Source organism: Zootoca vivipara, chromosome 3 (assembly GCF_963506605.1).
Source record: "Zootoca vivipara chromosome 3, rZooViv1.1, whole genome shotgun sequence".
Classification (NCBI taxonomy): domain Eukaryota; kingdom Metazoa; phylum Chordata; class Lepidosauria; order Squamata; family Lacertidae; genus Zootoca; species Zootoca vivipara.
Genome location: NC_083278.1, coordinates 117,649,036 through 117,672,506, shown reverse-complemented (window position 1 = coordinate 117,672,506; position 23,471 = coordinate 117,649,036). Strand labels below are relative to the sequence as shown.

General features: G+C 46.7%; 1 protein-coding gene across 1 annotated transcript in view; it reads left to right on the top strand.

Moving 5' to 3' along the window:
* The first annotated feature begins 2,142 nt into the window (after positions 1-2,142).
* Positions 2,143-23,471, top strand: part of LOC118082815 (L-gulonolactone oxidase) — a 43,881-nt gene continuing 22,552 nt past the window's right edge. The window contains exons 1-6 of the mRNA XM_035110643.2: positions 2,143-2,264; positions 5,303-5,404; positions 8,457-8,582; positions 9,602-9,696; positions 13,316-13,406; positions 23,106-23,291. Of these exons, the coding sequence (XP_034966534.2) occupies positions 2,262-2,264; positions 5,303-5,404; positions 8,457-8,582; positions 9,602-9,696; positions 13,316-13,406; positions 23,106-23,291 (603 nt within the window). The 5' untranslated portion in view covers positions 2,143-2,261. The remainder of the gene's footprint in view (positions 2,265-5,302; positions 5,405-8,456; positions 8,583-9,601; positions 9,697-13,315; positions 13,407-23,105; positions 23,292-23,471) is intronic.

Below are 23,471 nucleotides of genomic sequence, written 5' to 3'. Positions count from 1 at the left end.
GGGAAAACCATAGCTTTAACTATACGGACTTTTAACTATACAGACTTTTTAAGATGCTGTCTAGGTTTGTCATTGCTTTTCTCCCAAGAAGCAGGCGTTGATGGCAAAGTCTCCCTACTTGAAACTTTTTCCTCTGGTCCTGCCTACCGCTAGCAAGCTGTCCCTGGAACATTATTTATTTTAAAAATTGTAAAATAAAACGAAACCCTCAGAGCAGTTTACAAAAAAAGAAGAAGAAAGGTAATAAAGTAGTCGCTAAAACAATTAACAATAATTGCACACATGCAGGAAAAAAAGCAAGAAGCAGATTAAAACACCCACCCACATACCTGGGTAGGATAGGCTATGCTTTTTTTTTTTTTTTTTTTGCAGCTGTTGGACACAGTACAGTGACAGCACCTGCCTGATATCAATAGGCAGGGAGTTCCGCAGTCTAGGTGCTGCCGCAGAATGTGGAATTATGTGGCACTTTTTAACAGTGCCCCTTCCATAGATTGATATGGCCACGTGGGCATGTAAGGGGTAAGGCGATCTCACAGTTAACCAGAATGCGGCTCTCTGGATTCAGAAAGTCCGCTGTCCTTCCTAGAATGCTATCCAGGCTCATTTGTTCTGCTCGCAGACTTTCAGCCGAGGAGGTGTGTCAGCAGGAAACAGATGAAGAGGAGAAATGGATGGAGTCACAGTTTGAGGAGGTTCAAAAAAGCAGATTCTCGGGGAGAGTCTGAGCTGTGGTGCTCACCTCAAGGACATCGGAAGGAACATCTCCAGCTCAGCAGATGGGAAAGAGAGATACGGGGACACTGAAGTGTTTGGTGCAGAAGGGGACTGTGCCGACCCTTTCATTCATTCCAGAGACAACATATCTGTTCTTGGCGAAAGCCCCAAAGTGGGTGCCCAGAAACTATCTGGCCATCATTCCGGAAGCTGCCTCCTTCCCTGGGGACGCTGGTTCTGGAAACAGGGGGCTCTGCCAACTTTTGATTTCACAAATACCAACAATCTGGTATTTTTAAGTTGAACCTGGCAAGTCATGAGGACTTTGCAAGAGAATCATAGAACTGTGAAGTTGGAAAGGACCCCCAAGGGTCATCTAGTCCAACCCCATGCAATGCAGGAATCCCAGCTAAAGCATCCCTGGCAGATGGCCATCCACCCTCTGCTTAAAAACCTCCAAGGAAGGAGAGTCCACCACCTCCTGAGGGAGTCCTTTTCACCGTCAAAGGGCTCTTTCTGATGTTTAGTCAGAATCTCCTTTATTGTAATCTGAAGCCATTGGTTCGAGTCCTACCCTCCAGAGCGGGAGAAAACCAGCTTGCTCCATCTTCCCTGTGACACCCCTTGAGATATTTGAAGATAGTTATCATCCTATCTCCTCTCAGTCTCCTCTTTTCCGGGCTAAACATACCCAGCTCCTTCAACCATTCCTCATCAGGCTTGGTTTCTTGACCCCTCGTCGTCTACGTCCCCCTCCTCTGTGCAGTCTCCAGCTTGTCAATATCCATCCTTCTTAAATTCTGGCGCCCGGAACTGGACACTGGATTCCAGCTGTGGTCTGACCAAGACAGAATAGGGCAACACAAATTACTTCCCTTCATCAATGGCAGAACCTACCCCAGACCCTGTTTAGAAACCCGCTTGCCTAGGGGCCAAGGATTTTGATTGTCCCTGAGCCACAGCCCTTCCCCGATACATATCAAGTTTCCTCTGCTTTCAACGCCTCATCCTTCCTTCAGCACCAATTGCCACGATCATCATTAAAGTTTGCTTTAAAGCAGGGGTCAGCAAACTTTTTCAGCAGGGGGCCGGTCCACTGTCCCTCAGACCTTGTGGGGGGCCAGACTATATTTTGAAAAAATAATAATGAACGAATTCCTATGCGCCACGAATAACCCAGAGATGCATTTTAAATAAAAGGACACATCCTACTCATGTAAAAACATGCTGATTCCCAGACTTTCTGTGGGCCAGATTGAGAAGGCAATTGGGCCGGATCCGGCCCCAGGGCCTTAGTTTGCCTACCCATGCTTTAAAGAATCTCTACCTGCTGTCTGTCAACTGTCTCAAATTAACCACAAGCCAGCATTGCAGAAGTTACTCATTAATCCTTCTTATTCTGGAAAGTGGCCCTCTTTGCCCTCTCCCAATCTGGCAGCTGCTGTTCTGAGATCCGCTGTAGACCCCACCCGCCTTGTCTCGGAGGAAGACCCTCCGTCTCCTGCTAAGCTTTCCTTTGGATATTCAAAGAAGCCACAAACACAATGGTAAGAAATAACTCTTTTAAAAATCTATCTCATGGAGAGGAACTTGTTCTTCATTTTGAAGCTGGTGGGTGGGTGGAGCAGAGGGAGAACCAGACAGGATGGCATAAAATGCACTTAGAATCACAGAATCGTAGAGTTGGGAGGGACACCAAAGGATCATCTAGTCCACCCCCTGCAATGAAGGAGTCACAGCTCTCCATTAAACATTGGGAATGGAGTGTACAGAATGAAACTGTTCCCTTAAATTGGCTTGGAATGTCTTGTCACCTAAAGCAGTGCGAATGTGAAAGGGTTTTCTTTTTAAAAAATAAAATTTATTTACTTAGTTTTTCAGATTAAAATGTTTCCGTCCCATATCCAACATGCAACATAAAAACAAGATTCCAAGGAATCTCTTGGACTTCCCTTCTCCCCTGTTGTTAATCATTTCCTCCTGCGTCTTTTATGATAATCCAAATCTTTTACCTCTCCATAGTGTCCAAAATTCAGCATTAAATTGCAAGTGATATTCCAATCCTACTAACAATTCTAGCTGTTTACAATGGTCTTTAAGAGAAGGTATAAATTTCCCCCATTCCTTATTAAAATTTTGGTCGTCCTGATTTCTGATTCTTCCGGTCATTTTAGCCGTTTTGCCATAATCCCTCCACTTGATCTGCCCTTCTTCTCTGCTTGGGACTTTATCTTCTTTCCATCTCTGGGCCAATAAAATCTGCGCAGCCGTGGTCACATACATAAATAGTCTTTTCTGCTCCCTTGGGATTTCGGCACCTGAATGTGAAAAGGTTTTAACTTCAACTGATGTCAATGCCTTACCCAGTACTTTCCAATGGAAGAAATCCACACCTTGGAGCAATTTCATCAGCAAGACAAGCAGAGTTAAAAGATCAAGGGATGTCTGTATGTGGCCATATAATGGGCAATAGGTGTCCATGAGGATGTCCCAGCGCTGAAACCATCCTGAATGGTGATGTAAACAAAATCTGCTCCTTTTCCCTTATGGGGTATCCAAGAGCCTGTATAGAGTCCTTAAGTGGGTTCCCTATCGGTAGGAGAAAATAACAGAGGCCAACCAGAGAATATTGAGAAGCAAAGCAGCTAGTAAGCCTGATCTTTATTAAACTGTTGCAACAGGGTGCTCACTCACCACATGTAGGAGGGAGGAGAACCCAGAACAATGGTGTGAATGCCCTTATATAGACTTTTGAAATTGCCCACTCTGTAGCCCAAGACCATGTTGGATTTTTGGAATAGTCAAGTTGCTTTAGAGCCGGTCTAATGTAAATACTGTCTGTTTAAGAGAAACAGGTGTCTGTGTTTCTGTTAATTGCTCCCAGGCGTGGGCTCTGCTTCTTGTATATAAGGCTCTGCCAGAAAGCCTTCTGCATCTCTTAGTTAGATCTTTCAGTTTGATTCATCTCTAAGTAGATCACTCTCTCTGTTGTTCTCAGTTTAAGAGATTCCCAGTTGAATCTTAGTATGAGAGTTGCTTAGTTATAAAGCTAGTTTGCTGTTAATTCTTGGGTAGTTTAATGGGAGTTATGTGGGATTTTGTGGGAAGATTGGAAAGTGGGTAGATAACATTGCTAAGAGAGAAAGCATTTATCTTTAGTTTAAAGTCTCTTTAGAGTCAGTTTGTTTTTCAGTTAAAGAAACCCAACCATTTGTATTTTCATTTGCATACTTTTACAAGTGTGCAGCTAGTAAGGCGTTTCATATAAGGGAGATAATACCCTACGCTCTTGGTGGTGTTTTCTGAGCCAGGTCAACTTCTGACTGCATATACTCTGCGTGAAGCGTACTTTAAAGGGCCGCTGTAAAACTGGGATATATGATTTAGGTTAAGCAGGTTTCAATATCCATTTTTCTCCAATATTATTCTTATCATATATATATTATTATCCAATAGACCACCCCCCAAAACATCATACATACATCACAGGAGGAGGCGGTCTACAGCAGAACTCCTGCCTGTCAGGATACCTGATAATGGTCACTGATTGCATTGCCTGGCCAGCCCGGCCATTCTTTTGTGATGATTAATACTTTAATTCCTGAATCCAGGTCACAGGCTCACCCTATTCATACACATGTATGCCCTTAAGACAGGTAAGCGAAAGACAATGGAGAGTCTTTCCCATTTCCTTCCTCCTTGCAGAGAAACATTTGAAGTCAATTTGGGAGAGTCAAAATAGTTTCAGGATTTTTCTCCTGTACTATTTCAGACAGTGGTTTACATACTTTGTTGTTGTTTAGTCGTTTAGTCGTGTCCGACTCTTCGTGACCCCATGGACCAGAGCATGCCAGGCACTCCTGTCTTGCACTGCCTCCCGCAGTTTGGTCAAACTCATGTTCGTAGCTTCGAGAACACTGTCCAACCATCTTGTCCTCTGACGTCCAACTGAATTCGCCCATTCCCTTCCATTTTAGTTCACTGATGCCCAGGATGTCGATATTTATTCTTGTCATCTCATTTTTGACCACATCCAGCTTACCTCCATTCATGGTTCTTACATTCCAGGTTCCTATGCAATATTTTTCTTTACAGCATCGGACTTTCCTTTCGCTTCCAGGCATATCTGCAACTGAGCGTCCTTTCGGCTTTGGCCCAGCCGCTTCATCAGCTCTGAATCTACTTGTACTTGTCCTCCGCTCTTCCTCAGTAGCATGTTGGACGCCTTCCGACCTGAGGGGCTCATCTTCCAGCGTCATAACTTTTATATGCCTGTTGTCTTTGTCCATGGAGTTTTCTTGGCAGGGATACTGGAGTGGCTTGCCAGTTCCTTCTCCAGGTGGATCACGTTTAGTCAAAACTCTCCACTATGACCTGTCCATCTTGGGTGGCCCTGCATGGCATAGCTCATAGCTTCTCTGAGTTATTCAAGCCCCTTCGCCACGACAAGGCATTGATCCATGAAGGGGTTTACATACTTATATACTGCTTTGTGTTTGCCTTGTAAATTTATGAACATTTAGTTTATATATTTGAGACCTTAAATTCTTATAACAATGGTGTCTGTTTTGTCTCTGGGCGTTAGGTCCATGGCCAAGGTGGCGTCAGATTCCAGAACTGGGCTAAGACTTACGGCTCCTCTCCGGAGATGTATTTTCAGCCAACCACGGTGGATGAGATCAAGGAGGTAAGCGGAGGAGGTTCCAGTCGGTGTGACTTTCCCAACTTCCCCTTGATACCGGTATCAGGTGTAGGGCAGCAAGCGGACAGACAAACAAAGCCCACCCTTCTAGTTCTCCATCTTTATGGTCTTGGAAGACCAGGGAAAGGATGCTGTCGCCACAAGCTCAGTGGGGAGCCAGGGTCACCAAGGGTTAAAGTCACATGGGAAAAGTGGACACATCGCTGAGATATGACTCCAAAAGGGTAGAGCAAGAAAAAAAGAGAATGATGATTTCGCTCAAGGCTTTTGGTCAGTGGCCTTCGTTTTTTCCTACAATTTACCCAACGTGAGCGCCAGATAAACCATGCACAATTGAAATCTCATCTGAACAATCTCCATTAGTTCAATCAGTGTGACATCAAGGATTTTGAAACAGGGTCTTTGTGACCAGAATATGCAAACGCTTGTTTTTAACTTGGGTTCATCCGAGGGAGCATCGTTGCCAGTGGGGGCTGGTACGGCAGAAAGTGGGAGGCCAATGGTGGGCGGGGCAAGAGGTGGGCGGGGCCAGCCACTGGTGGGCGGGGCCCACTCATGCTAGGCTGGTCCCCATCCTCCTGCCCCCCTGTTCAATTCTGTAAGGGCAAAATGGGAACTAAGGAGGAACAGGAAGCTGGCAGTAAGAGGGCAGGGCAAGTGAGGGCTGGGTGAGGTTGGCGGGGAAGTACCCCATTTGTTCCAATGAATCGGCCTCTACAGATTCTTCTCCTTCCTTCCTTCCTTCCTTCCTTCCTATGGAAATGCCTTCCACCGGAGGCAGCGATGGCCACCAATCTGGATGGCTTTAAAAGAGGATTAGACAAATTCCTGGAGGAGAGGGATATTGAGGGCTACTGCCCTGCGCTCCACAGTCAGAGGCAGCAATGCTTCTGAATCCCAGTTGCTGGAAACCCCAGGAGGGGAGAGTGATGCTCTTGAGCTCAAATTCTGCTGTAGGTTTCCCATTGGGGCATCTGGTTGGCTGCTGTGAAAACAGGATGCTGGACTAGTTGGGCCATTGGTATAATAATAATAGTAATACATTTTAATCTTTGTTGGAAGCTGCCCAGGTGGGCAGGGAACAAATAAATTATTATTATTATTATTATTTATTTGATGGGTTACCCCAGCCATTCTGGGCAGCTTCCAACAAAATACAGTGGTACCTTGGTTCTCAAACGCCTTGGTACTCAAACAACTTGGAACCCAAACACTGCAAACCCGGAAGTAAGTGTTCCAGTTTGCGAACTTTTTTTGAAGCCAAACGTGCTCTGTTTTGAGTGCCACACTTCCATTTTGAGTGTTACGCTTCCATTTTGAGTGTTACGCTGAGGTCGGTCTGTTTTTGCTATTTATTTTGCATTTTTGTTTTTGCGGCTCTTTTTGTTTTTGTTTTTGTGACTGTGTGGAACCCAGTTCAGCTACTGATTGATTGATTGATTGATTGAGTGACTGCAGTACATTGTTTATTGCTTTCATTTTATGAATAAGTGGTCTCGTTAGATAGTGAAATTCATGTTAAATTGCTGTTTTAGGGGTTGTTTTCAAAAGTCTGGAACGGATTAATCCATTTTGAATTACTTTCTATGGGAAAGCGTGCCTTGGTTTTGGAACACTTTGGGTTTGGAATGGACTTCCGGAATGGATTAAGTTTGAGAACCAAGGTACCACTGTAGAAAAATGAAAGGAAGGGAGAAACACATCAAGCATTAAAAGCTTCCTGAAACAGGGCTGACTTCAGATGTCTGTGAAAAGTCATACAGTTGTTAAATCCGACGCTCCACAGGGCAGGTGCGACTACCAAGAAGGCCCTTCTGAAGTTTTGCCTTGCCCTCCTTTCTTGAGATTCAGGGATGCTCACCACTCCCCAGTCCTGCTCCTGTGATTCTTTTAGCAGTGGGAAAACACTCCCTGCTTTGCCTTATGCCCAGCATGGCCTCCGGATTTCCACCAGCCAAAGGCTTAGATCGTGACCATGGAATGGCAAACGGGGAGAAATAGCCTCCTGAACACTCAGAAGCAAAGAGGAAGGGAGGCTGAAATCATGCAGGATGCTGTGTAGACAGACCCTCAAGGCCTCAGGGTACGGATGTGGAACCTGCTGTAGCGCTGTGTGCCAGACTCCAAAATTAACCAGAATAACTTCAGGCAGCTTTGTAGAACAGGATCTTTTTATTGGTTGTCAGACAAACAACAAGATGCAGGAGAATAACAGCTTCTCTATGTGCAGAGTATTATATACATTTTCCAAACAGCCAAACTCAGCCCATTCCCACCCCTTTGCAGTATTTCTTTAGCCAATCAGAATGGTGTCTGACTTATTAATTTCAAGCTACAAAGCCCATTGCCTACTCCACTAGGTGGTGATGTATAACTATTATTGCATCTAAGTAATTGGCAGTTTCCAGCTGTACATCGCTTTGCATATCTCTAAATTTGGTATCTTTGCAGTCAAGCCAGTTTCGTTTTGGTCAAGGGGTTTTCCAACCGATAACACAACAACAGGTGTTTCGGCTTGTGTGCAATGAGAACTTTGCATATTCTAAAAATTGCATTTACAGACAAGATGAGAGATGCATCAAGACAAAGTGATTCCACCTAAACATTAGGAAGAACTTCGTGACAGTAAGAGCTGTTCGGCAGTGGAATTTGCTACCAAGGAGTGTGGTGGAGTCTCCTTCTTTGGAGGTCTTTAAGCAGAGGCTTGACAGGCATATGTCAAGAATGCTTTGATGGTGCTTCCTGCTTGGCAGGGGGTTGGACTGGATGGCCCTTGTGGTCTCTTCCAACTCTATGATTCTAAGTGGAGTTTTAAAGTTAAAATGGAGTTTGACCAAACTTTGGTCAAGAGTCCAGCCATCCAGTCAGATGCCTCACTGTGACCCTCAAGACTCCAGTTCCCATCATCCCTGACCATTGGCCATTCTGGCTGGGGCTGTTGAGAGTTGGAATCCAGCAACATCCAGAGGACCACGGCTACCACTTCCTTGAGCTCGGGGGTCACCTCTGTATCAATGTCTGGTTGCCCTCCCTGCAGATCTTGGATCTGGCCAGGCAGAAGAGCAAGAAGGTGAAAGTGGTCGGAGGTGGACATTCCCCTTCGGACATTGCCTGCACGGATGACTACATGATCGAGATGGGAAGAATGAACAAGGTGCTCAAGGTAAGAGAGTGGGATTCTCCCTTTCTGGGTCCTTCTCATTGCCCACCTAGCTCAGATTCCACCTCACAGTACCTGGACAGAGAGATGACTTGGGAGCAGAGCTCGTCCATGGGGTGACCTCCAGAACGTATTAGGAGACATTTTGGGAGAGGATGAAATTAAATAAGACAAACGCAGGATACAAGAGAGCCAGGACTATAATTCGCCAGCGTATCTGGGACGTAGAATTACAATGCCACATGAGCGAAATGATCAAACATTCAGCAATAAGGGACTATGGGAGAGGTTTCTCTCCAGCTAACTATCTGTCAGGACTTCAGATACCCAAATACAGACGGTCTTTTACCCTCGTCAGATTTAATGTTCTCCCTTCTGCCTTACTACAGGGCAGATTTGAGGGTAAACCATATACAGCACGGGTCTGCCCTTGTGGCTCAATGGAAGTAGAAACTGCTTCACATGTACTATTACGTTGTCGTTTTCATAAGGATATACGTTTGACTTTTATTACACCTGTTTTGCAAAAGTCCATGAAAGAATCCGAACACCATAGTTTAAAACTACTGCTAGAGGACAAGAATCCCAAGACTACATTAAATGTAGCCAAATTCTGTATGTCTGCAATCAGTCGCAGGAAGCAAGTGGTATCCCATGATGATCAAACCCCTAAATGCTAACTACAGGGGGTAAGCTAATAATTAATTTTAATTTTTATATTTAAATCCTTGTTATACTCACACTGTCCTTTGTATTTTTGATATGTTTTATGATCTGTGATATTGTGCGTGTTGATGCTGGTCTGCGACCGTATTAATAATAAATTCAAATAAGACAAACCTTAATCCGCAATTGTGTGCAATTTGGGTTATAAACAGCAATGTTGGGTGAGCAGGAAGTCACTAGTTGCGTTGAACTGGAATATAATTGTCGAGTAACAAATGTAACTTCCTATATGGTAAAAAGAATAAAATATTATTATATATAGAAACAGATAAAAGAGCCAATCTTATCACTTGCAGGTGGACAAAGAGAAGAAGCAAGTGACAGCCGAGGCTGGGATCCTTCTCTCTGATTTGAACGCTGAGTTGAGCAAACACGGCTTGGCTTTGCCCATGTAAGTAAGACAACTTTGCACGTGCTGAAATGCCACCAGGATCAAACCTTAGGCATGGTCTCTGTCCTGAAGCAGAAGAGTGCCTGGGGAAACCCAGCTGGGTGGGCGGGGTATAAATAATAAATTATTATTATTATTATTATTATTATTATTATTATTATTATTATTATTATTAGAACAGCATCTTTCAAAATGCTTCCGATATAAAAAGCTTCAGTTCTGCATTTGAACCAGTGGTTCTCAAACTTTTTTCTTTGGACCACACTTTCAGAATAAAAATGTGCTCGTGCCACACCGATTTTTTTTTTATTGATAAGAAATACATTGGAAAACACAACTAGGGATAGCTTAGTGGGTATAGCAGGGTCATGGGTTCAAGACCCGCGATGGGCAAAAGATTCTTGCATTGCAGGGGGTTGGACTGGATTGCCCTCCGGGTCCCATCCAACTCTCCAATTCAATGATTGTCCTCAGTTTCACTTAATGCACTCGCTCCTATTTTGGAAAAAAAGTTATCCATATTCTGTAAAAAAACCAAATATATACTTTACTGCACTGAAATATTTAAATGTTTGATTGTCCTCTCCTGCCACACCAGTATGATGCACCACACCCTTTGAGAACCGCTCTTTTAAACACGCAAAGTGGATACTATCACCTGCACTTTGACCCTAAGACAGACCATAATAATAAAGGAAGGACTTCTTCATGCAGTGCATAGTTAATTGATGGCCACCAATTTGGGTGGCTTTAAAAGAGGATTAGACAAATTCATGGAGGAGGAGAGGTGTTGGTGGCTGCTAGCATGGTCCTAGGCAGCAATGCTTCTGAATACCAGTTGCTGTAAAACCGCTGGGGGGGGGAGAGAAGAACTCGTGTTCGAATCCTGCTTGCATCTGGCTGGCCACTGTGAGAACAGGATGCTGGACTCGATGGGCCCTTGTTGAGATCCAGCAGGTCTCTCCTCAAGTTCTAATGTTGCTTGTGCAGAGTCAGGCCACTTTTCAGATTCCACTGCGAACAGAGGAGTCAGCCTAGTGGCTCTCCTGCAGCCGCCTCTGGAGATCCTTTGCTGCACACAACAGGCTTCACCAACCTGGGCTGTAGCTCTGTGGCAGAGCATACGCCTTGGGTACAGGAGGTCGCTGGTTCAATCCCCAGCTTCTTCTGATGTGATGCCTGTCTGAATCCTTGGACAGCCACTGCTGCCAGTCAGTGTTGTGGTGGTGGTTGTAATAATAATAATAATAATAATAATAATAATAATAATAATATAATATATTTATACCCCACCCATCTGGCTAGGTTTACCCAGCAACTCTGGGCGGCTCCCAACAGAATATTAAAAACACAATAAAAGATCAAACATTAAAAACTTCCCTAAACAGGGCTGCCTTCAGATGTCTTCTAAAAGTCAGATAGTTGTTTATTTCCTTGACATCTGCTGGGAGGGCGTTCCACAGGGCGGGCGCCACCACAAAGAAAGCCCTCTGCCTGGTTCCCTGTAACCTCACTTCTCACAGGGAGGGAACCACCAGAAGGCCCTTGGAGCTGGATCTCAGTGTCCGGGCTGAATGGTGGGGGGGGGGAGACACTCCTTTTGTGAGGACTAACATCCACACGAAAGATTAGAAGTCCCACTGATCCCTTTAAAATCCCATTTATGCTGTGCAGATGAGGAAATGTGAGCAGTTGGGCCAAATGAACATGCATGATCCTAATACGCTGGAGATAATTAAGTAAGAGCTGTTCGACAGTGGAATTTGCTGCCAAGGAGTGTGGTGGAGTCTCCTTCGTTGGAGGTCTTTAAGCAGAGGCTTGACAGGCATATGTCAGGAATGCTTTGATGGTGTTTCCTGCTTGGCAGGGGTTTTGGACTGGATGGCCCTTGTGGTCTCTTCCAACTCTATGATTCTATGATTCTAATTGGAACTGGACCTCAGTGTCCGGGCTGGACGATGGGGGTGGAGACGCTCCTTCAGGTCTACTGGGCCGAGACCATTTAGGGCTTTAAAGGTCAGAACCAACACTTTGAATTGTGCTTGGAAACACACTGGGAGCCAATGTAGGTCTTTCAAGACCAGTGTTCTATGGTTTCGGCTGTCAATCCCAGTCACCAGTCTAGCTGCTGCACAAGCACACAAACAAATGAGGAAACAGATAAGCACACAAACTTTATCACCCCCCCCCAAAAGACAAATCCACAAAAACTACAGAGTGTCCCCCAAACTCAGCTCACCTTGTGCTCCCTCCTCAGTCGCCGGACTCCAGGCATTTAATGGAAGAATTTTAATTATAAAGAAAGAGCATGATGCAGAGGAAAGGGGGAAAGTTGGGGGGTGGGGAGAACAATGGTGTGCAATGTAATAAAGGTAAAGGTAAAGGGACCCCTGACCATTAGGTCCAGTTGTGACCGACTCTGGGCTTGCGCACTCATCTCGCGTTATTGGCCGAGGGAGCCAGCGTACATGACAAAGCCGCTTCTGGCAAACCAGAGCAGCACATGGAAACGCCGTTTACCTTCCCGCTGTAGCGGTTCCTATTTATCTACTTGCATTTTGATGTGCTTTCGAACTGCTAGGTTGGCAGGAGCTGGGACCTAGCAACGGGAGCTCACCCCGTCACAGGGATTCGAACCGCCGACCTTCTGATCGGCAAGCCCTAGGCTCAGTGGTTTTAACCACAGCGCCACCTGGGTCCCACAGCACCACCTGGGTGCCCATATATTGTTGACAATGCTGAGCTGGCTGGGCCTTTGGTTTGAGTCAGTGTCAGGCAACTCCCTCTATCCCCAGATCACAACCCCCACTGAGCCAGCATCATAGAGCTGTGCTAGCTGAAGCCCATGAGGTTGCAGTCCCAAACATCTGTAGGGGGGCACCGGGTTGGCAAAGGCTGCTGTGAGTCAAAGGACCCAGCTGGGATCTTTCACCCTCCGATGCCCTCTCTTTAGCCGAGACGGCACTCAGAAGCCTTGGTGGCAAATGAGTTCTTTTGAGGAGTGACCTGCGGAAGGCAATGGGCTCGCAGCATCGCCTGCAAATTTGCTCAGATGCCCTGACATCAGGGCCAAAGGAGCCTTTTAATCACAGGAGGGCTGGATAAGATTGACTCCTCTTTCTTTGTCCTTACATCTGCAGAATAATTGCAGGCTCTCTGCAATTCAGGACTGTTGTTCTGCTGGAGTTTGGGCGAAACGGTTAGTTGGAAGGAAAGGTTCGCGTTGGAGGGGAAATGTTGAAAAGACAGGTTTGCCTGCTAATTTGGGGCACGCTGGAGTGCTCTTTCAGTCACACCAAGCTACACACACACACACCACTCTCGAATACATTGCTCCCCCTCTCAAAGGAATATCTGTATTGTCAGAAATCCCGATCAACAGCCAAGGCTCCTTCCTACTTCAATGCGCTTGTTCTGCGACTTGATGTTCCGTGACAAGCGTGTCTCATTTCATTTTGGCGTGTTCGGGATCCGGAGCAGGTGGCAATTAATTACCTTTTGTGCCAAACGTCACGTTCATTAATATCATTGTCTCAACAGCCGCCTTGGGGAATAAACAATAGAGAAAGCCTCTGCCTTCTTGCCTACAGCTCACCTTCCCCATTTCCCCTGTATTCAGTCTAGGAGCCGTTTCGGATGTGACAGCCGCTGGCGTCGTTGGCACAGGAACTCACAACACGGGGCTCAGGCATGGCATTTTGGCGACACAGGTAAGAACCCCACGGGCTGTAGCCGGAGGAGTCCGGGTGACTGGCAAGCGAGCAGGTCAGGCGGCAACTTGTCAAGTAACACAAAAGTAGATGCTGCTGCTGAGCAGGACTTGGAAGAGCGAAAGCTTTCTCCTAATATTTTCTCCAAAAAAAGAGAGCTTATCGGGAGAGCCTGCTGGATCATCCCCAAACATCCACGTCCTAAGACATATTTACAGATATACCATATGCCATAAGAACATACAAGAGAATAGCCTGTTGCAATTGGCTATTGAGCGCATGAGGACTAGCTGCTGCAGCGCTCCCTCCAAAATGTCCTACCTTCAGCCACAGTAACTCTAGAGGCCCTATAACTCTTGTTCCCCATATAAGCATGCAAGAAGCGCCTGCTGGATCAGGCCAAAGTCCCATCTAGTCCTGCATCCTGTTCTCACAGTGACCCACCAGATGCCTCTATGGGAACACCCCCCCCCCCCGAAGGATTTCAGAAACATTATTCACATTGACTATGGAGGCACAACCTTGGCTAGTAGCCACCAATAGACCTCTCCTCTTCCATGAATTTGTCCAATCCTCTTTTAAAGCCTTCTAGGTTGGGCGCCACCCCTGCCTCCTGCGGCAGGGAGTTCCATAGTTTATCTAGTCGCTATATGAATAAATACTTTTTTGTGCCCACAGGCCTCTGGCTGGCCACTGTGAGAGCAGATTGCTGGACTAGAACCACAGAACTGCGCAGTTGGAAGCAGGGCCGTCTTTACCCGGGGTTGCAAGGGGTGTGGGGCACCCGGGAGCCGAATTCTGGGGGGTGCCAGGCACCTGTCACTAAAAACGCCTAAGCTCTTAACTGTCTACCTGTTACGAAATAATAAATAATTTTGATCATACATATATACCTAGGTATTACTGAAATGTATACCTACTGTTTCACTAAAGGGCTTTCAAATTTGTGCGCTCATTTACCAAAGATGCGCTGTGGCGCTTGTGATTCACAATGGCGGCGCTTGTTAGACTTGAGAGTTCTGGGCGGATCTTTGCACCCCGGCAGCGCATATGCTAAAGACTCCCCTGGTCCCCCCAAGGTACCCCCAAGGGTCATCTAGTCCAACCCCTGCAATGTGGGAATCTTTTTGCCCAACGTTGGACTTGAACTCATGACCCAGAGATCAAGAGTCTCATGCTCTACCGACTGAGCCATCCTAGTACCTAGATGGGCCATTGGCCTCATCCACCAGACTATTCTTACGTTCTTACTTTCATTTCTCTGATCTCAATCTTCCAACTTTCGGATGTTCACAAGATCTTGTGTTATGAGAGAGAAACTTTCCTCTATCTACTTTCTCTCATGTCGCCTTTAACTTGCCTTTTTGTTAAGCTGAAAAGTCCCAAATGCCACAAGATTTCTTCGTATGGGAGTCACTTCTAGTTTAGGAAAACATTTTCCTAAACAGATTTTCCCCGTGGGCAGATGTATCCTTTCTCGCTTTCATAATAAAATATAGGAGGGGAATTGCTATAAGATCAATGATGTGAGAACAGGAATGGAACTAAACCAGATGGCAATTTGACAGGCAGTGAGATCATTAGAAGGTTTCCCCTAGATTTAAGGTGACAGGAAACGCCGAGAAAAATTGGGCATTTTAAAAATCGTTTGTCTTGCTCCAAGCACCCACAGCGAAACGCTTCCTCAAGATATGCAGAGTGCGAGCTGCCATATTTCACACAGCAGCAGCCAGGTCTCCCCAGAAATAAAGTAAGGTGAGCGGAAAAGGTACAGCGCGATGCAGACTCAGCTGACGGCACCTGAGCACCCAACTGCTTACGTTCAGAAATGATGGAAGTTTGTAAGGTTCCCTGAGCGCCACAACAGCATTGAGGCAGAAAGGAAGCCTGCAAAAGAGATTATTATTAATTCAAGGTATGCAATTATTTATAGCCCACTGTTTAGCCAAGACCAACCCCCAAAACAGATTAGTTACCACTGAGCTATTTACCGTACTTGCTTGGAGCAACAATCACTGATAAAACGCCCACAGACATCATGCATCACTGTTAGGCTCAGCTCAGTACGCTGTCTTCCAGCCTCCGATAGCCAAGTGCTCTCTGAACATTTTGGACTACAACTCCCATCAGCCACAAGCAGCATGGCTGATGGGAGTTGTAGTCCATGATAACTGCATGGTGCCAGGATGACGAAGGCTGCTGTAGTCATTTATTTTGCAACCGCCTGTTGTCTGATTTAGAAGCCAGGAGGGTCTTTGCCCATCAGATTATCTATTTCAATTATCTATAGCATTTATATGCCACCTTTCTTTCCAAGGAGTTCAAAGTGGTGTACATGGTTCGCCTCCTCCCTTGTTCATCCTCACAACAACCCTGTGAGGTAGGTTAAGAGATAGTGACTGGCCCAAGGTCCCCCCGGTGAGCTTCATGTCTGAGTGGGGATTCGAACCCTGGTCTCCCAGGTCCAACACTCTAACCGTTAATGCCACACTGGCTTATATACACATGAGAAAGATGTAAGAAGTGACATGATAGCTGTCTTCAAGTATCTGAAGGGCTATTGTCATGTAGAAGATGGAGCAAGCTTGTTCAAGGCTCTGGAAACTAAGCCTGATGAGGAACTGTTGAAGGAACTGGGTATGCTTAGCCTGGAAAAGAGGAGACTGAGAGGAGATAAGATTTGTTGTTGTTGTTGTTTAGGTCGTTTAGTCGTGTCCGACTCTTCATAACCCCATGGACCACAGCACGCCAGGCACTCCTGGCTTCCATTGCCTCCCACAGTTTGGTCAGACTCATGTTGGTAGCTTCGAGAACACTGTCCAACCATCTCATCCTCTGTCGTCCCCTTCTCCTTGTGCCCTCCATCTTTCCCAACATCAGGGTCTTTTCCAGGGAGTCTTCTCTTCTCATGAGGTGGCCAAAGTATTGGAGCCTCAGCTTCAGGGTCTGTCCTTCCAATGAACACTCAGGGCTGATTTTCTTCAGAATGGATAGGTTTGATCTTCTCACAGTCCATGAGTTCTGGGCACCACAGTTCAAGAAGGATACTGACAAGCTTGAACGTGTCCAGAAGAGGGCAACCAAAATGGTCAAAGGCCTGGAAACTATGCCTTATGAGGACCGGCTTAGGGAGCTGGGTATGTTTAGCCTGGAGAAGGTTAACGGGTGATATGATAGCCATGTTCAAATATAAAATAAAAAAATTCCTTCAGTAGCACCTTAAAGACCAACTAAGTTTTTATTTTGGTATGAGCTTTCGTGTGCATGCACACTTCTTCAGATACAGTGAAATGGAAGTTTCCAGGCACTTATGTAGAGAAGGGGTGGGGAGGGGTGGGGATGGGGAGGGGGGATCACTCAGAAGGGTGGTGGAAATGGGTGATTGACTGACTGATAGCTGTTGATGACCGCAAACGACTGCAAATGGTTTTGCATGAAAACCATTTGCAGTCGTTTGCGGTCATCAACAGCTATCAGTCAGTCAATCACCCATTTCCACCACCCTTCTGAGTGATCCCCCCTCCCCATCCCCACCCCTCCCCACCCCTTCTCTACATAAGTGCCTGGAAACTTCCATTTCACTGTATCTGAAGAAGTGTGCATGCACACGAAAGCTCATACCAAAATAAAAACTTAGTTGGTCTTTAAGGTGCTACTGAAGGAATTTTTTTATTTTACTTCGATCCAGACCAACACGGCTACCTACCTGTAACCATGTTCAAATATATGAAAGGATGTCATATAGAGGAGGGAGAAAGATTGTTTTCTGCTGCTCCAGAGAAGCGGACACGGAACAATGGATTCAAACTTCAAGAAAGAAGATTCCACCTAAACATTAGGAAGAACTTCCTGACAGTAAGAGCTGTTCGGCAGTGGAATTTGCTACCAAGGAGTGTGGTGGAGTCTCCTTCTTTGGAGGTCTTTAAGAGGAGGCTTCACAGCCATCTGTCAGGAATGCTTTGATGGTGTTTCCTGCTTGGCAGGGGGTTGGACTGGATGGCCCTTGTGGTCTCTTCCAACTCTATGATTCTATGACTCTCAAGAGTCTCCTCCAGCACCAGAATTCAAAAGCATTGATTCTTCGGCGATCAGCCTTCTTTATGGCCCAGCTCTCACTTCCATACATCACTACTGGGAAAACCATAGCTTTCACTATACAGACCTTTGTCAGCAACAGGGGCGTAGGAAGATAGGGGCGGTAGGGGTGGGCCGCCCCGAGCGGCGGGCTCCAAGGGGCGCCATCGCGGGCGCCCGCCCCGCCCCCAAAACGCGCACCCTGCCCCCGGAACGTGTGTCAAGCCCCCAGAACAGGCGCCAGCCCCACCCCCACCCCTGGTGCCAGAGCATGAAGCTCTGCCATTGTTCGGCAAGGTGATGTCTCTCTTCAGATATCTCAAGGCCTGTCACATGGAGGAGTGAAGAAGCTTGTTTTCTCTGCTCTGGAGGAAAGGATCCAAACCAATGGCTTCAAGTTATGAGAAAGGAGATTCTGACTCAATATGAGGAAGATCTTTCTGACAGTAAGAGCTGCTCGACAGTGGAACAGTCTCCTTCGGGAGGTGGTCGACTCTCCAAATTACAAGAAAGGAGTTCCTGGCTAAAACCTTGGGGAGAGCTGCCTAATGGTAAGAGCTGTTCAGTGGTGGAACAGACTCCTTAGGAAGGCGGTGGACTCTCCAAGGTCACCCAGTGGTCTTTATGGTCTAGTGAGGACTTGAACCCTGATCTCTCAGGTCCTAGTCTGACACTCACTAACCACTTTACCATACTGGCTCTCATTGACATGTGCCAATAAAATCGAGGAAGAGTTTTGCTGCACCTTGGAGACAAACACATTATTTTTTAACAGCGTCATAAGCTTTTGTGCACTTGAGTCCGCTGCATCAGGTGCAGGAGAAAAACGATGCCAGAAACTCACCCTAACAAAATTAATTGGCATTAATTTCCAAGAGGCAATAATTTATCAGGGATTGGCAAGAAATGTGAAACTCTCAATGATAAAAACGGGAGCATGTGCCATTGCATTTATGAATCCCACCCCGCCCTCCTCTCTCACATGCACACAGAAAAGCAAATTCACCTAATCTGTAAATCTCATACTTCTCATAGTTTTTTGGTGGGGGTGTTATGTGGGAGCTGTGGGCTTTGTGTTTTAGGGGAGCACAGAGCTCCCCCCCCCCACTTCCTCATTATTTGTGATATCATTACCATCATCCCAAGGCTCTTTGCAAGATGAATGGCTGTTCCCGGCTCGGATTTTGCAGTGACGGGATGGATTTTCCGGCTCCCAGCGCAATTGATAGATTCCATGCACCTTGCAAAAAAATCAGTGCCTTATAAGAAATGACGGAGAGGCGGGGGTGGGGGGGCGGAGAAGGGAGGGAAGGAGAGAGGAAGCTAATAAAAGGGGGCAGGCGATCGATAGGAAGACAAAAGAGGCAGGGCAGCGGCTGCCGTTCGGGAATCAACATGAGTTAAAATTCATGAGCAGCCATCAGAAACAAGTCCGTAAAATAACTAAAGGAGAAAATTCTAAGAAATGAGAGGAGGGTTGGTGGCTTGGCAATGGAAAGAGGAGGCTGTCAATCTGCAATTGCCACAGGAACCCCAGATATCTTGCCAAGGGCTTAGAAATAAGAGGGCGAGGCCCACACTTCTCCCACAACCCGACATTTCTCCTTTGAAATTAGCCGTAGTTGCTGCCGCGCTCTCTCAAAAACACCCTACTTTCAGCCACAGTAACTACAGAGGCCCTATAACTCTTGTTCCCCATATAAGCTTGTAAGAAGAGTCTTTTAGCTGGATCAGGCCAAAGGGGGCCCATCTAGTCCTGCATCCTGTTCTCACAGTCACCGACTAGATGCCCCATTGGGAAACTTGCAAGCAGGACCCGAGTGCAAGAGACCCTCCGATTCTGAGTCCCTTGGTGGCTTTGGGGCAACAACATCCCAGTGAAGCAACTCTGATTCTATGGGGCCCTTGGCCTCTCTCCCAGGATGTAGTCAAGCTCAGGACCGTCACTGCCTCCCCCCCCCCCCGTCTCTTGCTTTCTCGGCGCTCCAGGATTCAAATACATTTGCAGTAATTGGTGTCTCACATCCACCTCTAACGGGTCCCATTTTTCGGGGCTTTAGACTGCATTTGCTAGGATTAAGATGGCCTGCGCTCCCTGGATGATGCAGGATAACCGAAACCAGCTCTTTGTGGCAGGTACCAAGCTGTGTGGGACGCGGGTGGCGCTGCGGTCTAAACCACTGAGCCTAGGGCTTGCCGATCGGATGGTCGGTGGTTCAAATACCTGCGACGGGGTGAGCTCCCATTGCTCGGTCCCTGCTCCTGCCCACCTAGCAGTTCAAAAGCACGTCAAAGTGCAAGTAGATAAATAGGTACCACTGCGGCAGGAAGGTAAACGGTGTTTCCGTGCGCTGCTCTGGTTTCGCCAGAAGCGGTTTAATCATGCTGGCCACATGACCCGGAAAAACTGTCTGCGGACAAACGTCAGCTCCCTTGGCCAGTAAAGCGAGATGAGCGCTGCAACCCCAGAGTCGTCCGTGACTGGACTTAACTGTCAGGGGTCCTTTACCTTTTAAGATGTGTGCCATTATAGGAATCTGTAATGTGCCCAACAAGTGTGTACGGTTCAGATTGCATCTTATCTGTGAAAGCAAAGAAAGTAAATGAAGCTTGGGTAAACAGCAGGAGTAACTAATGACTCCCATATGACCCGTTATCTGTGGGAGTTATATTAATAAGGATATAATGTTTTCTCCCTCCCTCCCTCCCTTACAAGACTAGAACTCAGGGGCATCCAATGAAGCTGAATGCTAAACATATTAAACTGCGGAACTCCCACCCACAAGAGGCAGTGATGGTCACCAACTTGGATGGCTTTAAAAGAGGATGAGACAAATTCCTGGAGGAAGAGGAGGTTGGAAACGGCTGCTAGCCAGGATGGCTGTGCTTTGCCTCCACACTCAGAAGCAGTGATGCTTCTGAAAACCAACTGTAGGAAACCAGAGGAAGGGAGAGTTTTGATCTTGCGCTCAGGTCCTGCTTGTGGGTTTCTACAGGCACTTGGTTGGCCACTGTGAGAACAGGAGGCTGGATTAGATGGGCCATTAACCTGATCCAGCAGATTCTTCCTATGTTCTAGTGTTGAGAGTTCTAGCTCAGCATAAGGCAGCTTCCTATGGGAGCAGTGCGCTTGGCAAAGTCATATTGCTCTATTAATAAAAATAGGCAAGCCCCTGAGTTATACAGGACTCCGTAGTGAGCAGAAACCTGGAATGAGGATATTGGCTTACCAGTTCTGCCACTCTCTCTCTCTCTCTCTCTCTCTCTAATGGAAAAACAAAGAAAACACTGTAGCAAAGAGCATGATGTGCAAATGGCAAAACCTCAGCTGCAAACTTTGCAGAGTGATAGGCAGGCCACTTTCAATTGCTTTTCCGTGTGATTTCCCTGGAGCATGTTTTCTCCTCCGGACCTCTTTGACCTCACAAGATTACCTATATGGAGAAAAGTCTGGGCAACAGAGCCATGCTTTGCTCAGGGTCCCTCTGGGACTCTTAATTCTGCACTCCTCTCATTCTGCGGCTTCCCTGCGCGAGGTTAAGCACAGTCGGAGCTGTCATTGTTAAGGAGGAATTCAGTCAAACTGACAGTGCCGTGCGGTTTCACCTTGAGCAGGCAAACTCTGCAATCAGGACAGCAGAAAACAATTGCCAGCCAAGCTGGACCACGAAGGAAGAGCAAACAGGAGCCAGGAGGAAATTTGCTGCGCAGAGAGGTTGGTACAAAGGCTGGAGCTAAAGGCAGCTCACTTGCACCGCCTGCTGGAGCAAAGGCTCAGGAGCTCGGAGGAGAGTTAAAGAGATGAGCTTTGGGTTCCCAGAAGTTGCTGAACTACACAGCGCATCATCCCCAGCCACCTTAGCCAATGCAGAAAGCTTGCAGCGTTTGGGACTTTTCCATATTAAAGAAAAGGCGAACGAGCGGCAAGATGGTAGGAGTTTATAAAATTATACACGGCATGGAGAAAGTTTACTGTGTCCAATTCTGGGTGCCACAATTTAGGAAGGATGTTGACAAGCTGGAAGGTGTGCAGAAGAGGGCAAGAGAGATGAACAAAGGCCTGGAAACCAAGCCTTATGAGGAATGGTTGAAGGAGCTGGGAATGTTTAGCCTGGAAAAGAGGAGACTGAGAGGGGAAAGGATAGCTATTTTCAAATATCTCAAGGGCTGTCACATGGAAGCAAGCTTGTTTTCTGCTGCTCTGGAGGGTAAGAATCGAATCAGTGGCTTCAAGTTACAAGAAAGGAGATTCTATCTAAACTGCAGGAAGAACCTCCAGTAAGAGCTGTTCAGCAGTTGAATTGTCTCCCTCCAGAGGTCGTGGACTCTCCTTCCTTGGAGGTTTTTAAGCAGAGGTTGAATGACCATCTGTCTTGGATGCTTTAGTTGAGATTCCTGCATTGCAGAGGATTGGACTAGACGACACCAAGGGCTCCCATCCAATTCTATGATTGTGTGAATTTGAACACTTCTTCCAAGCGAAATCTCAGCGGTGGGGGATGGATGGAGAGGGGGCCCTTCAGGCACGAGGGAAGAACTCTGTAGGCAGCTGTGCACCCGTGCGTCCCACCTGCCGGACCTGACTACAGGCAATCGAATGTGAGAACCAGCTCCAGCAGGGAGTGCCCTGTTTGTGTCACTATGAAAAACTCCCCCTGCAGTAAAATAAAAAAATTCCTTCAGTAGCACCTTAAAGACCAACTAAGTTTTTATTTTTTTGGTATGAGCTTTCGTGTGCATGCACACTTCATCAGATACACTGAAACAGAAGCGTCAGACCCTTATGTGTATACAGAGGGTGGGGGTGATGGGAATGGGTGATGGGCTGATGGGAGTGGTAAACCTGTAGATGGCTGTTAACGACTGCTGATGGCTGCAATTGGTCCTGGGGGGAAAAGCAAGGGCTGAGGCGCTAAAGAAAGCTTGATCATGCATAATGAGATAAGAATCCAATGTCTTCATTCATCCCAGGTGGCTCCATGGTTTTAAGCTTGGTAATGAGTTCCAACTCAGCAACTTCTCTTTCCAGTCTGTTCCTGAAATTTTTCTGTAATAAAACAGCTGCTTTGAGATCTCGTATAGAATGTCCTGGGAGACTGAAGTGTTCTCCTACTGGTTTCTCTGTCTTCTGGTTCCTGATGTCAGATTTATGTCCATTTATCCTTTGGCGTAGGGTTTGGCCTGTTTGTCCAATATAGAGAGCTGAAGGGCACTGTTGGCATTTGATGGCATACACAATGTTAGAAGATGAGCAATTAAATAGTCCTGAGATGGTATGTTGGATGTTGTTGAGGCCAGTAATGGTGTTGTCCGGGTGTATGTGGCAGCAAAGTTGGCATCTGGGTTTATTGCAGGCTCTGGTACCAGTGTCCATGTTAAGTCTGGTAGTTGTATTATTGTGGGTGAGGAGTTGTTTAAGATTGGGTGGCTGTCTGTAGGCAATGACAGGTCTTCCTCCCAGAGCTTGAGAAAGGGAGCTGTCATTGTCCAGGAGAGGCTGTAGATCTCTGCCAGTGCACAAACGATCCCGCGGCTGAACCCAAGTGACACCTGAGATAGAAGTTGCCGTGGCCCCAAAGACCCCAGACTAAAGCATGTCTCCCTTTCCTCTGACTTCCCCGGCAGGTGGTAGCCTTGACGCTGTTGACGGCTTCTGGGGAAACGCTGGAGTGCTCCGAATCTGTGAATACTGAGCTGTACCGGGCAGCCTGCGTCCACCTGGGCTGTTTGGGCATCATCCTGACCATCACCTTCCAGTGCGTGCCAGAGTTCTACCTGCAAGAGACGAACTTCCCATCAACGCTCAAAGAGGTAAAATATCTGTGTTAGGGAAACATTAGGAAGAACTTTCTGGTGGTAGAAGCCTTTGGACAGTGGAAGGGACTCCATTGGAAGGTGGTGGCTCTCCTTCATTGGAGGTTTTTAAGCAGAGCTTAGGTGACCATCGGTCACGGATGCTTTAGCTGAGATTCCTGCATTGCAGGGGGTTGG